The sequence below is a fragment of the Camelina sativa genome, chromosome 6 (genome assembly GCF_030686135.1).
Source record: "Camelina sativa cultivar CO46 ecotype springtype chromosome 6, ASM3068613v1".
Taxonomy (NCBI): domain Eukaryota; kingdom Viridiplantae; phylum Streptophyta; class Magnoliopsida; order Brassicales; family Brassicaceae; genus Camelina; species Camelina sativa.
In genome coordinates, this window is record NC_141885.1 from 13,980,659 (window position 1) to 13,996,909 (window position 16,251).

Genomic DNA, 16,251 nt, shown 5'->3' on the forward strand with positions numbered 1-16,251 from the left:
AAGCAAGGAGCTCATGGTGTCTATGGATTTAATTGTGTGGATGTTGTATGATGATTCTTTGGTCTGTCTACATTGGTATCCACAAAAAAATATCCACATGATCACATCCATAGCCACCATTCAACTGCTATTCTTCAGCTTAATGTCTAGATATGCTTTATAAATCCATGGAGACCTATCCACAGTTTTTCTATCCACTAAACTTTTTTTTTTTTAAAGTGAATAGTTTTGGTTTTAGGTTCAAGGGTTTATGTTCTAGGATTTAAAATTTAGAATTAAAGGGTTTTGTACTTATTTGGTCTATGTTGTGTTATGGATAATATGCTATGGATAAAGATCTAACCAAATTTATGTATGTATATTTTGTATGAATAAACACAAGTAACTATCTATTAACAATATTGCAATTGATTATCCACTTATAATTGAACAAATGTTCAACGACTGATGGATACTGTATAATCTAAAAATTCATAAAAAATATAGCAATATGTATCTTAAAATGTAGAAAATATATAATCATAACATATTTTATATAAATAAATAGAAAATTTGTTTTATGATAACAAATAAATATATTTTACTTTGTTAAAGTGTTAACAACAAAAAAGAAGAGAAAAAGAGAGAAAAGAAGAAGAGAAAGAGAGATAAGTTGTTAGTAAGGGCAAAAATGTAAAAGGAAAGTGGACACATAAGCAAAAAACTTGGGAAAGTATACCATGAGTGGAAAGTGGGTTTTTGTGACAGAACTCAACCCAAAGTGGGTTTTCATGACATTCACCCTTAAAGAAATTGGAATATCGTGGAGTTTTTTTTTACAACGACGTTGTTTCAGCGTTTTTCTCAAACCAAACTAGGGTTGGAAAAACTGTAACCGGAAAACCAAACCAAACCGGAATTAAAATGTTGAAACTAAACTAATTATACGGAATTGGGATTTTATCCTTGTGTTGTGTCGTTGGGACTTCGGAGAAAATTTGTTCTTATATACGATGAACCAAATTTAGGATAAAGAAAACAAAAAATCGAAAAGACCCAACCGAACCAAAACCAAAATATTAGACCAAAACCATATGAAAAAATTATTGGTTTGATTATTTTGAAGCCAAACAAACCATAACAAAACCGATGTCAAAACTGAAATGTGTGAAAAATGTATGTTATGGATTTGATATAATTGACTTATCCGGCTATTAAACAGTTGCACATTAACGGAGTAGCGAGTAGAGTGACCTGTAACAGTCTCATCTTGTTGGGTCGCCTTAACGTTTCTTCTTTGCCAATTATCTTATTGCCTTTTTCCTTAAAAAACATAAGTAAATCTATGAATAGTTTACGTAAGGGTATAGTGAAACATGAACCGCAATTTCTGTGAACTATTGGCCCTTCATTTTATTTTATTTTGTTGTATTATGTTTAGATTGTGTTGTTTTTGTATGTTACAAAAATATGCAGGGTGTGGTGGTTGGTATCTCCTTACCAATTTTTTTTTCTTTTTGGTTCTCTGGATGTCTTTGGTGTATTTAATAGAGTTCATGATATTTGGGGTATGACTGGTATCCCCTTTTATCAATCTCTTTCTTTCGGCTACCTCTATGTCTTATTGCTACATTTTATATCACAAATTGGATAGCGTTATACATAATACACCTAATAAAAGTTTATCATCTAAAATTTGATGAGCTGAGAGCTTAACAAGTTAATCAACATGAATTAAGCTTAGAAATTCTTATCATCCCTTATACATTGATAGAGAAACATTATATTAAAAAATTGATGTCTTGCCGCCAGAGAGCACGAGACACATTTAGTTATTTAGTTTTATTTTGTGATTTATTATTTATAGCTATATGTCATTGTGTTTTTAACAAAAAAAAAGTGTTATTTTTAAAAACTTTATCACATAACTTTATAAATATAAATTAAGTTTAAGCTTTAAATATATTTTATATATTAGAAAAATGATTTATTGAAATGCAGTTGACTTACCCGCGGATCTCACGAAATTCAAGCAGGATGGATGCAAAGATATTTTGTGGCTCAAAATATATAAACCCATTGCGGGATGGCTTAGCGGAAGGATTTGACTGGGTAAACAATTTTATTTAAATCATCCGGTTCATGAAATTTTGGTTTTTAGCGGTTTTAATCTGATTTGATAGTTCATGATTTTGATAAAAATCTAACCAATCACTAATTCGGTTCACATTCGATCCAGATCCGCCATCATGTCAATCTAAAATTTGTGGTGAAACGATTCTTATTTAAAAGTTTTATAAACTTGATGAATTTAAACCAATATAAGTTTGTATTATAAATGTTATTACCTAGTTGAATCACTAAATCAGAAAAAAACGAAAAAAAAAATGCATGAAGCTTAACTTAACATGCATCCAACTTTGTATATTTGAATTGATGTAATTCAGTTGTTTAGTAGAACAATTTAACAATAGAGAAATTGTTAAAAATATCTTTTTCTATACACCACTTTTCAAAAATATATTTTTTTTAGCTATTTTTATTTTTGTCATCTTTTGCAAGATTACAATATGTTAAATTAACTTTTAAAATTTATTTTAGATTTGGGTTATCTATTTTTTATGTAGGATATAGTTTTGAAGGAGGGGGGAGGGGTATATTATTTATTTAGAGACTAGAATTTAAAATTTATTCATTCTAATACATAGAAGAGGGTATTGTTGAAAATGAACAATAGAAGAGAGTATTTTTGAAAATATATAGAAAAAGTGTATTTTTACAAACGCCCTTTAATTATACCGGATATCATATATTTAAAAAATTTAGAAAGTTTTAAATACTACTATTGATATATGTAAAAAATTGATGAAAAGTTGAACTTATAAATTAAAAAGTTTAAATGAGAAAAATAAATATGTTTATTTGGTTCTCTTCTAGTTATGACTTAGCAAAAACTGTCCATGTGGCATATAACTTATCATGCATGGTTAACCAACACCATCTCGATCCAATATTGTTTTTGGCAAAAATTTAATAGTCCATGTAGTTTGTTTGAAAAAAACGTTTTGTTCATGTTAAAATCGGTACGCTATCAAATTAATAGGCTATTTACCTCCACATAACATATATTGGGGTCCTAGATATTGATTGTATACTCTGTTTCATTCGGATCAATACTTTAATTAATCTATGTATACTCTATAAGTAATTGGATATTTATGTTAAAATTTCGACATTTAGATGCATATATGATCTGTTTCGTAAGAGGTTTAAAAATTAATATAAAATGAAACTAAAAATACAGATTTATATATATATATATATATATGATTTTTTCTTCTTATTTTGATTTGTTAATTAAACTTTAAATATATAAGAACTGATTTCTTCTATAAAAGTCATAAAACTTATGATAATAGTTATACTTATATGTATTATGTAATATGATTATCTATATACACACATGTACCGGAAAAAATATTCATCTTTTAAAATTTTAGTATTGTGATTGCTCTATTTTTTTTATCGGATATTAAATTTTAATTTTTATTATGCTTTGTGAAGCTATACACATTTTATTTTATTTTTGAGTCGATTCGAAACAAATAACAAATCAGAAATGATTTTTTTTTTTGGGAAAACCAAATCGAATGAATATAATGAAAATTTTCACCAACCATAGTTTGAATACCAAAAAGAAGGGAAAGCAACAACCAAAACTTTTTGATAATGTTAGTCAAGAGACACTTGAAAATATCATGAATAAGATTACCAAAAGTAAAAAGTTGCACATTAATGGAGTAGCGAGTAGATGGACAAGTCATAAAGATGATGAATCAGAAACTGCCAACAATTTATAAAAGTGACGTGTACCTGTTTCATCTTCTTGTTAGGTCGCCTTAACGCTCTTCTTTGCCAAATTATCTTATGCCTTTCTTCCCTAAAAAATTAATAATTGCTGCTATCTGAATTAAATTGTGTAAGAAATAGTGAAACATGATGTGCAAATCTATAAATTCTTGTCCATTGATTTTGTTTTCTCTTTTTGTTGTATTAAGTTTAGGTTTTATTGTTTTCGTATGTATATCAAAGATATTCGTTTCCCAACGTGTCTTATAGCTCATAAACTTTTTCTCCATTCACACAATAGTGGAGATGGTTACTTGCACGCAGAGTTTAACTTGTACACGTTACTCTATGCTTTGGATCGATGCGAGATAGCTAACTCGATCTAATCAGTTCGCATTCTTGTTTGTATCATCCTCCACAAGACTCATATATCGACGATTTCACTACAACGATATGATATGAAATCCTCTTCGATGTCAGAAAAAGTAGATTATGCTAATGTAGATATTGCTCTTTGTAGTACTATCATTGTCCCATCTTTTCCTTCTTCCCCCACATCTAGTCTAGGGAATAAAATAGGGCTTGGTTATAGAAAATTAAAGAAACTAAACTGCCAATGTGAAGACTGATGTGACATTTTCAGCCCCCACCACACACTCACACCCACAATTGGCACATGATGGATAAGATTATAACCCGTTAAGATCTTTTTATTTTTTCTTTCTCTTTGATCAATCTTCACGTGGGTTACGGTCCTACTTGTTTTTTGAAATTTAACCATACTCTTCTCTGTCCAGAAGGTCTCCGACAAAAGTTTTGAATCTACAGTTTGATCGTGATCGATTGGGATGATCAGTTTGCAGTGACTGAACAAGATATATATTTTTACGGCGGTCCTAGGATATTAAAAAAATTGTAATCGAGCGAATATGAGTAGAAAAAGCAATGTGTAATGGGGGTAATAGGCAAAGATTTACCAATTATACATGCTATTCTTTATTTTTTTCCTCTTCAATATTTACATACAATTTACAATATTTCACCGAGGATCCGTATCTCCTAAAAGGGTAAGTTACTGATGACAGAAAGTTTTATGTCACACCATTGAACAAGTTACACATTATTTATCAAACTCTTAGTCAAAAATTGGAAAATGCAAATGGCCAAATTGTATGTTGGTTTAATGTTTGGTTTGTGCCTCTAATTTGACAGTGTACCAAACTGATTTAATTACCGGTGCGTGCGAGACTGCTAGCTATCGTTGTAACTTCTTTTGTCTCTATATATAGAAACGAAACATTGCCGAAGGAAGTTAAATGTTTGAAATTGTTATTTTTGGGGAAAACGTATTGAGATAGAGTAAAAACGTTTGAAAATGGAAATTTTAGAAATAAATCAACCAAAAATGACATGTGGTTGATTTTTGTTTTGTGATTTTACAGTGAATGAAAACTCCTTCGTTAATATTGGTTTTATGCATTTGGGTTTTTGCCTTTTTGGTTTTGGGCGTTTTCAAATGACAACTCACTCCCACCGATAGTCACTGACACAAAACAGAAACTTTTAAAAGAAAAGCCATCACTCCCACACATTTGTGTGTTACAACAAAGATTGTTCCTTTGTGCATTAATTATTATATTTTACGATCTTGTTTGTCTTAATTACACCATTTCTTTGATTAATCACAGTCACAAACTTGCCAACATTTAATCATCTCGGGTATGTCATAAACCATTATTGTCCAATTATAAGCAAATTTAATACAATAAAAATTATATCATAATTCTCACGGCTTATAATCTAATTATATCAAGATAGTGTTATAGGAGACTAATGTTCTCTCTGCTTCTATATAAGCAATTTTAAAGTAATTAAACAAAAGAGAGCCATGTGGAAATGAGGAACATAAGAGGCATGGGAAGATCAAATAATCTAGTGATGGAGCTAGAAAGGAGCTAAATCAATCATGAACCCTAAATAATTTTATATCTTTCTTTGAATCACTTCTTGTCAAAATCTCCATTGTTTTAAAAACCATCAGCAATATTATGCTTCTCATCCCAAACTCTTTTCTCAACTGATGATCTGTTTGTTTCCTGATGAAAGTTGAGTGAAACAAAATCTTACGAAGCTGTTTCTTCCTACACAAGCTAACTTGCAAGGTAGTGTTTCCCCTTTCGACTCTTGCTTTTTCTCTCACTTTCCTAGAGGGAATTCTCGGGAAAATAATGAAATGTTTTTTTTATTCGTCTGTTCACTCTTTTATTTTAGGGTTCTTGACACATTTTTCACCTTCGGTTAAATTGTGTATAATTATAAATCATGAAAAATGCATGCAATATTACATAAACTAGTATAAGATCATACTAGACGATATAATATAAATATATATCGCATGCGTTATCTTTTAAGACTAGTTAATGTAATATTACATGCATGCAAGGAATAAAAATGAATTATTTGAATGTCAGTTTTTTATGTAAAGTCACACATCACCTGGCAGTATCATATTTAAAATTCTACTGAATTTGATAATTTGATTTATAGTTGTCCACTCATAACATATATTCAAAAACTTTATTCTAAATAGATTTTTCGATTACCAAACTTTTATATTTTTCATTAGGGGTGCACGAACACAAAACTCGTCTCAAAATTATGAATGAAATTATGTGTCTAAACCTAATTTATTTTCCAAATTCTGTATATATATTATAAAGAAGTTTTTAAATAAGGACATTTTTCTATAAGTTTTTAAAATTTAGGGTCCTTTTCATCTAACGAACATTTTAAAAGGAAAAAAAAGACTAGAGGGGGTGTATTCAACTTGACATTATAAGTGATTTGTGTAAAATTTACAAATTCTATGTTATTCAATCATGGATTTTAAAAAGTCTATTAAAATCCACTGTTATTGAACTAATGATTTAAAAATCTACTTTAAAATCCATTAAAATCCACTGTTATTGAACAAATGATTTAAAAATCTACTTTAAAATCCACTGTTATTCAAAACAGTTTTGTGGATTAGGATTTTAATAATTTTTAGGATTCTGGAGGATTCTGGAGGATTTGTATAGTTAATTTACAGAAATCCAAATCTCATGGTTTTAGGTGGGATTTGAAAGAATTTTACAGAAAATCATATGAACTTCTCTAAAATCTATCAAAATTCTAAATTTTCTAAATCCCATCAAATTCTCCAAAATCATGATTTGAATACGCCCCCTAGATGTTTTTACATTGTCGGCACATGCTTAAATGACACAAATTAACAATTACCAAATTTACCATGCAAAAAGAGTTACTATTTTTATCTTTAAAATCATTATTCCCTATATATTAATAGAAAAGCATACTCTTGAAAAAGCTGATGTGTCGCCGCGAGAGAGCTCTGTGTAAGTTTTAGCAAAATACCCTTAAATTTACTACTTAATTACATAAAAATACCATTATATTTTTTTAAAAACAATTAACTGAATAATAGTTAAATATGTCATCATTTTCACACAAATTTAAATATCAAATACTAATTAAATAATTACATACTATTTTAAGGCAAAATTTCACTAAAATTTACTTACAAATATACAAGTCAAAGTTATAAGTAAAATATTCTAAAAAGGCTATAAAAATATCAATTAATATAAAGTTAATAAAAAAGAAAAAATATATAACTTATTAAACATATAACTTATTAACATAATCATATAAAAACAAAATATTATTTTTATGTTATTATTATAACCATAATAATTTAAATAACATGCCTTTAATAGTTATTATAATTGGTTATAGAAAGAAGTATATTTAAAATGAGTGGCTATTACATTATGCAAAATTGTTATAATTACTCGATAAACCATAAATATAAATTTGATTTTGAAAACACACAAAATATTTGTTGCCATAACTTGTAACATTTTATTAATATTTTCTTTACAACACTCACATATTTCACGGGTGAAATGTATTCTTACACAAATACGTTGATTTGGACTTTCATTAGTTTTTCATAATGTTTTTTGTGGTAATAACCGGTCATTTATAGAAAATATTAACAAACCGACTAACTCAAAAGATTTAATTAGCCTGATAAAGAAAAATTAAATCAATAAATTAGATTATCTTCAAAAATTTTAGTTTAGAATCCGATTGTTACTAACATATAATAAAATTAAATAATTAACTACCAAGTAATTTAGTATATGTTGTTATGGTTACATAAGAAAAAACATGCAAAATTGTTACGATTACAAAATAAAACATAAAAAAATATGAGTTTGATTTTTAAACCACATAAAAGATATGTTGCAATAAATAATAACATTTTATAAGTATTTTCTCTACCATAAAACATCTTACCAATTCAAAAATTTCACTGGTGAAATGTACCTTTTACACGAAAAGATGCAGTTTTGAATAAATAAATAAAAAACTTTAGTTACATATTATGTTTAACCCAATATATAAAAAACATAAATATATAAATAATTTTACTATAATAATTTTTTTAAATTGATTTATCTCGGCGAATTATTACCTAATTATCATACAAAATAGTGTGATAAACTGTTTTAAAAATCTTCACTTATTATAAACCAATAAAATGACAAGAGTATTGAAAAAGACAAAATATTTTTTTAGTTGAAATCTATGTATCGATCGAATAAAGAGTCGACTCAGCTACTGTTTTTGTAATAGCACTGTCCATTTTCATACTTAAAATGACTAAAAACACCTCTAGAAGATGCATGTTTTGTGTGGTTACAAAAAAAAAAGTATTGGAACTTTACAACTTTGTGTCGTTTTCTTAATTTTACCCCCCGCTTCATTAGGAATTGTCACTCTCAGTCTTGGCGTATTTCCCAGTTCATACTCATTTTATTAATGGTCCCATATACCATTACTCTGTTCTTTTTAACCAAAAAACTGATTAAATAACAGCAACATGCATGTAACCTGCATCTGCATGCATATACATACATATATGTATTCATTATTTCATTATCATGTTGGGTATGTCTTGTCTATTATTTCCCTAAAGAGGACACCAAAGAGAGCGAGAAACTTGTTATCCATGATAACAGTTTTGAAGATTCAAACGAAATGAGTGATTGATTAATAATTTATGGTCAACATCTACTCAAATTAGTTAGACTATTATATTTTCGTTTACAAAAACTGTGGGAATGAATAGCCGACTCTGAAATATCTCACTAGTCACTAGTCTTAACTGCTATTTTTGTTATTTTAAAACCTTAAAAGCTTAATAACTCGAATACGTACCAGGATAAGTCAAATCATAAGTTAAATATCATTCTGTAATTTGCAAACTTTTAATGAACCTTCTTTTTACATTACATCGCTCTTTGTGATTAAACATATCCAACAATTATTAGTTAACTTTCACATATCAGATATTTGTATAGGCTTTTCATTTTGAGAAATCAATCCATCCATCTACCGCAAAAGAACTTGGTCATGTTTCCATTTTTAGAAAGCATTAAAATATTATAACATCTATCTATATATATATATAATATCTAACTATAATAAAAGTATCATTTTTATTTGCCGATTCATGGACACATGCGTGTGGTCTCTATGTCTATCCACTTAACTAAATTACATATAAACTTATTTTTGAGCCACAATTTTTGTTTCGTTTACTAGAGAAGCTAACAAGATGGAACCAACAGAGAAACCATCGACCAAACAGTCTACTCGAACTTTACCTAGAGACACTCGTGGCTCTCTCGAAGTATTCAACCCTTCAACTCACCCGGCCCGAATCGAGAGCCCCGTGTTCCGTCCAGAACCACCCACATGGCAAAACTGGAGTGATCCACGTGGCACCAGTCCTCAACCCCATCCCCAACCAGAACAAGAACCATCTCCTTCCAACCCTGTTCTGCCTGATCAAGAAGTCCCCGTCACAACCTCATGGATGGCTCTAAAAGACCCGTCACCGGAGAAAATCTCAAAGAAGACGATCACCGCCGAGAAACCACAGAAATCAGCGGTGGCGGCAGAGCAGAGAGCGGCGGAGTGGGGATTGGTTTTGAAGACCGACACAAAGACGGGAAAGCCACAGGGAGTAGGCGTAAGGAACTCAGGTGGAACTGAGAATGATCCGAACGGGAAAAAGACTACTTCACAAAGAAACTCGCAGAATTCTTGCCGGAGCTCCGGTGAGATGTCTGACGGAGATGTCGTCGGAGGTAGAGGAGGGATTCCAAGAGTATCGGAAGATCTTAAAGATGCGTTGTCGACGTTTCAACAAACGTTTGTGGTTTCAGATGCTACCAAACCTGATTACCCGATTATGTATGCAAGTGCTGGTTTCTTCAATATGACCGGTTACACTTCCAAAGAGGTCGTCGGCAGAAACTGGTAAACACTCATTTACAAAAAATATATTTCATTTTCTTTAGTTACCAAAATTTTAAATCTAAAATTAATATAGATATTTTGAAAAACATTATAATTATTTTTAGAAACTATATAATTTCATGTTTTGGAAAGGTTATACTAAACGTTTAGGAATGTTGTAAATGATTAATAACTCTTATGAATTTTTTTAAGTAATAGTATTTTGGAAAAAAAAATTATATAATATTTTGGAGTAAATGTTCTTCTGAAAACTAAAGCATCTTACTTTTGAAAATTCGTCAAAATAAATTAATGAAAATAAAATATATATTTTCTTGTTTTGTTTTATTGTAGCCGATTCTTACAAGGATCAGGGACAGACGCAGATGAGTTAGCGAAGATAAGAGAGACATTAGCTTCTGGTAACAATTATTGTGGGCGTATATTGAATTACAAGAAAGATGGGACCTCTTTTTGGAATCTTCTCACCATTGCTCCCATTAAAGACGAGAGTGGCAAAGTTCTCAAATTCATCGGGTTAGTCCTTTGTTCCTTTATTCTTAACTCGTTTGAGTCCTTTTTTCAGTTTTGTTTTCAGCATTACACCCTTTTTGATGGGACTGAAGTGTGTGGACCTTTGGTCCTTTGTGTTGCTTTCTCCGCAATAATTCAATGAGAATTGTGTCACTGGCGGATTTGATCGTCTTCAATCCAATCCAACGGCCGTTATTTTAATGTTATTTCAAACTTTTATATTTTCCACTCGTAAAATTGATATATATTATGGCCATGAGAGTTTTAAATGGTTTTTGTTTAATTAAAGATTTTCATTTTCAGATTTTAGATTTTTTTTTTCTTAGGGAAATTATTTCTGTAATACTGATTGGATAACTAAATGATTTTTGAAAAGCAAAAACTAAAAACTAAAAATCATGCTAGAAAACTAGTACCATTCAAAGCCTATATTAAATGGATTAATCAGATGAATTATAGAATCTAAGATCAAAATATGTTTTTGAGTAATAAGAAGATACAAATATGTTTTGTTTGTTTTTATCTTTGGACCAGAATGCAAGTGGAGGTGAGCAAGCACACTGAAGGGGCCAAAGAAAATACTTTGAGACCAAATGGGCTCCCTGAATCTCTTATTCGATATGATGGTAACTACACTTGTTTTTATACATTGTTTTTTTGGTTATTTAATTTAAACTTTTTGTAATGCTTAATAATTTTTTTTTTTTGGTTTTGTAATAGCCCGCCAAAAAGATATGGCAACGAACTCAGTGACAGAGCTGGTGGAGGCAGTGAAGAGACCTCGAGCACTAAGCGAATCAACGAATTACCATCCCTTCATGAAAAAATCGGAGAGCAACGAACTACCGGCAAAACCGGCTCGGCGAATGTCCGAGAATGTTGTTCCTTCAGGCCGAAGAAACTCTGGTAGCGGGGGAAGGAACTCTATGCAGCGAATCAACGAAATTCCCGAGAAAAAATCGAGAAAATCTTCTCTTTCCTTCATGGGGTAATAACTCAAAAAATCTTGATCAGCTCTACTTCTTACAAGATTATTCTTTGACCTAACAACTGTTGTGAACTCTTTGTGTTATAGGATTAAGAAGAAGAGTGAGTCTTTGGAATCTATGGATGATGGATATATAGAGTATGGAGAGGAAGACGATGAGATTAGTGATAGAGATGAGAGACCAGAGAGTGTGGACGATAAAGTGAGACAAAAGGAAATGAGAAAGGGTATGGATCTCGCTACTACACTCGAACGTATCGAGAAGAACTTCGTCATCACTGATCCTAGGCTTCCTGATAACCCCATTGTAAGAACAAATGTTTGAAAACAAAGAGAGGATTTGTTATGTTTCCATTTAGATTTGTCTGAAAATGTTTTGTTTGTTTTCTCTTCTATTTCTAGATTTTTGCATCTGATAGTTTCTTGGAGCTCACGGAATATAGCCGTGAAGAAATTCTTGGCAGAAATTGCAGGTATTTGAGAATATGAACTTAGGTTTCTTCTGCAAAGATCCGAGAATATATAGAGCACTGTCTTTAATCTCTTCTTTTTTTTGGTTCATGGTTTTAGGTTTCTGCAAGGTCCAGAGACTGATCCAACGACGGTGAAGAAGATTCGAAATGCTATTGATAACCAAACCGAAGTTACTGTTCAGCTCATCAACTACACTAAGAGCGGTACTCAATTAGTTGATATATTCCTTAGATAAATCTGACGATAAGAGTATTTAATTTCTTAAGTTGTACATTATTTTCTCTGTTCCAGGAAAGAAGTTTTGGAACATTTTCCACTTGCAACCTATGCGTGATCAGAAGGTACCACGCTTAACATAGATATCTTGTACAATACGTCACCTTCGAGTTGCCCCTCGGATTGTTTGGTTAATGAATTCAAACCTAAAATATATATTCTTTGATATGTTTTTGACAGGGAGAAGTACAATACTTTATTGGAGTCCAACTAGATGGGAGCAAGCACGTAGAGCCAGTCCGCAATGTCATTGAAGAAACTGCAGTGAAAGAGGGAGAAGAGCTGGTTTGGAACCCTAAACTATTTAATTATTGATTTTCATTGTGATCATTAGATCAAAAATCATGTGTTAAAATCTAATTTACATTTTCTGAATCTGAATTCTACAGGTGAAAAAAGCAGCTGTAAATATCGATGAAGCAGTACGAGAACTTCCTGATGCCAACATGGTAAGTGATAGACTGAGGATCTGAATATGGGAGTTTAAAATTAATTAGGCTTTATATATGTGACTGAATGTTTTGTTGTGTCTTGTTTGAAGACACCAGAGGATTTATGGGCAAACCACTCAAAGATTGTTCATTCGAAGCCTCACAGGAAAGATTCACCACCATGGAAAGCTATCGAAAAAGTATTGGAAAGCGGTGAACCGATTAGTCTGAAGCATTTCAAACCAGTGAAACCTTTGGGTTCCGGTGATACAGGAAGGTCTCAAAGTCTGACCTAGTGAAACATTTTACAAAAACGTTTTTTTTTTTGTCATCAAACTTAAACTGTCCCATTTGTTTTTTATCAGTGTGCATCTAGTGGAACTCGTTGGAACGGACCAGTTGTTTGCGATGAAAGCAATGGACAAGGCTGTTATGCTAAACCGTAATAAAGTAACTAAAATAACTAGTGAATTCACAAACCTATATTTTTTGTATCTGCTGTATAAGTAGCAACTGATAACAAATTTTGGCAGGTTCATAGAGCTAGAGCTGAGAGGGAGATCCTAGATTTGCTTGACCATCCTTTTCTTCCTGCACTCTACGCTTCATTTCAGGTCTGAAGATCTGTGTGGACGTGTGTATATATATATATATATATATATATATATATATATATATTATATATATATATGTCTCTTAGTCTTACGTTACTGATGGATCATGTTTTACTTTGCAGACAAAAACACATATATGTCTTATAACAGATTACTACCCAGGAGGAGAACTCTTTATGCTCCTTGATCGACAACCTAGGAAGGTCCTTAAAGAAGATGCCGTAAGGTACAAGTGTTCCTAGCTCAAAAAGTCTCAAGATTTTGTTTACTTAAATCGTAAATTAACAAAAAACCTGAAACGAATTTTTAGATTCTATGCTGCTCAAGTTGTCGTTGCACTCGAGTATCTTCATTGTCAAGGTAAGCCGTTCGACCTCCTCTTCAATTAAAAATAAATGGATGTAAAGGAGTGATTCTGACATGATACTAAGTGGATCTTTGTAATTTTTCTTAAACTCAGGAATAATTTACCGAGACTTGAAACCGGAAAACGTTTTAATCCAAGGCAATGGCGATATCTCTTTATCGGATTTCGACCTGTCTTGCTTGACATCTTGCAAACCTCAGGTTTAATATTTCTCAACCTTCTTCCCTTAAGATTCTTTCCAAAGACTTATTCTAGGGAATTTGCTCATGTATACTAATTAAGGGTGTCTAATGAATCTTGCAGCTGTTGATTCCGAGTATAGACGAGAAAAAGAAGAAAAAGCAACAAAAGAGTCAACAAACTCCAATCTTCATGGCTGAACCAATGCGTGCATCAAACTCATTTGTTGGCACTGAAGAGTACATTGCTCCGGTTAGAGTAATACATATACCATCTTAACTATATACTGATTAAGATATTTGCTCTGTCTTAACCGGTAAGTGATGTCTCATATGGATAGGAAATTATATCCGGGGCAGGACATACAAGTGCAGTGGACTGGTGGGCTCTTGGTATTCTTATGTATGAAATGTTATACGGATACACTCCTTTTAGAGGCAAAACAAGACAGAAGACTTTCACCAATGTTCTTCAAAAAGATCTAAAGTTCCCAGCTAGCATTCCTGTAAAAGATCAATCATTATATTTATATCAAGTAATCGCATATAAATCATAGATTATAATTAATGGTTTTGTTATATGGTATGCAGGCAAGTCTTCAAGTGAAACAGCTGATCTTTAGGTTATTACAACGAGATCCGAAGAAAAGATTAGGCTGTTTTGAAGGAGCAAACGAAGTCAAGAATCATTCTTACTTTAAAGGAATTAATTGGGCTCTGATTCGATGCACGGTAAGCAACTTCATACGTTCTGTTTTACTTGGTGTATAAGAAACAGTTTTTACTTGCAAAATAAGGAAAACCATCCTTTTATGAGCTATGTTTTGATCTGCAGAACCCTCCGGAGCTTGAGACTCCGATATTTACTAGTGAAGCAGAAAACAAAGATGAAGTTCTGAATCCTGAGCTAGAAGATCTTCAAACAAATGTTTTCTGAGATCGATTTGAATTATATGTTTATTGTTTTTTTTTTGTTTCCCGCTTTCATGAACCATTTGAAACTTTGTTTGTTTGTTTTTTTTTTTTCTTTTTCAGTTTACCATTATCTTTTTTAATATATTTATAGTCCCAAGTGTTTCTTGTAATTTAATTTGTGTGATCTTTTAAGAAGAATTTTTGTATGTCAATAAAATTAATCAAGTTTTGCATTTTGCTTGTTTGTTAATGTATATTGTGATAAGTTTTTCTAACATTAAAAAGGATCCAACGTTTCTCATAATCTAGTCATTTCTTTAAAGACATCGAAAAAGAGTTTAGAAAGCTACAAAAACAAATAGTAAAAAGCTATGGAAAAAGCTACAATGTAGCATTGTTTAATAAAAAAAATTACTGAAATATGAATATTTATAATGTATTATGAATTAAAACTATAAATTGTGTATATGGATGATAAACAAATTAATTGGTAAAAATTAAAAATGGTAAAGGTGATTAAGTTAATCAATAACTCAAATTCTTTGTCATCTCTCTGCATTTGCTCTGCTTTTGCTCTGCTTTTGCTGATCTATATATTGATGCAAGTTCTTTTTAATAGATAAATATGAACTGTAGAAGAGTATATGTGTATGTTTAACTATAAAAGAAAGTGTTATCCTCATTTCTCAATAGAACTCAAATATTTGTATTTGTTGACCATATTTTGATTTTTCTTTGACTTTCTCCACATTTGTAAGTGTGAGAAGAAACTTATGAAGAATATTAACTTTACTTATGACTAGTATTAGCCGTGGTATATTGTGGGGAAAAACTTTAATTTATTGTTTCTATATAATGTTTTAGTATTCAAATTCTGAATTACTTTTGTACTATGTACTATAAGTAACATAATTGAATGTTATGCATATTTTTGTTCTATTGTTGTAACTTTTTTAATTAATATATATATATATATATATATATATATATATATATATATATATATATATATATTAACCTTATGCAATTACTTATCATAAAATATATATGCTCATCAATGTTATGTTATAATCATATTTCCAACCTCTAGTATTTTCAGTATATGGATATTTACTCTTTAGTTTGCTTTTAATATGTGTCGCAGTATGTTAGTTAATCAAATGTATTGATTCAATTTATTATACATATCTCTTTATATTGAAGATAATTTACTTAAGTTATTTAACATTTAATAAAATTATTAACCTGTAAATAGGATTGAACTTATTAC

General features: G+C 30.7%; 1 protein-coding gene across 1 annotated transcript; it reads left to right on the forward strand.

Annotated features, from left to right (window-relative positions):
• Nucleotides 1-9,111: 9,111 nt before the first annotated feature.
• Nucleotides 9,112-15,214, forward strand: LOC104790815 (phototropin-1). The gene is made up of 20 exons (XM_010516598.3): nucleotides 9,112-10,224; nucleotides 10,558-10,740; nucleotides 11,272-11,363; nucleotides 11,458-11,725; nucleotides 11,813-12,032; nucleotides 12,128-12,198; nucleotides 12,296-12,402; nucleotides 12,491-12,540; nucleotides 12,656-12,760; nucleotides 12,865-12,924; nucleotides 13,017-13,183; nucleotides 13,272-13,356; nucleotides 13,440-13,520; nucleotides 13,643-13,746; nucleotides 13,831-13,880; nucleotides 13,981-14,087; nucleotides 14,191-14,319; nucleotides 14,408-14,572; nucleotides 14,658-14,798; nucleotides 14,902-15,214. The coding sequence occupies exons 1-20, from the start codon at nucleotides 9,518-9,520 to the stop codon at nucleotides 15,001-15,003; spliced, it is 2,994 nt and encodes a 997-aa protein (XP_010514900.1). The 5' UTR covers nucleotides 9,112-9,517; the 3' UTR covers nucleotides 15,004-15,214.
• The last annotated feature ends 1,037 nt before the right edge of the window (nucleotides 15,215-16,251 follow it).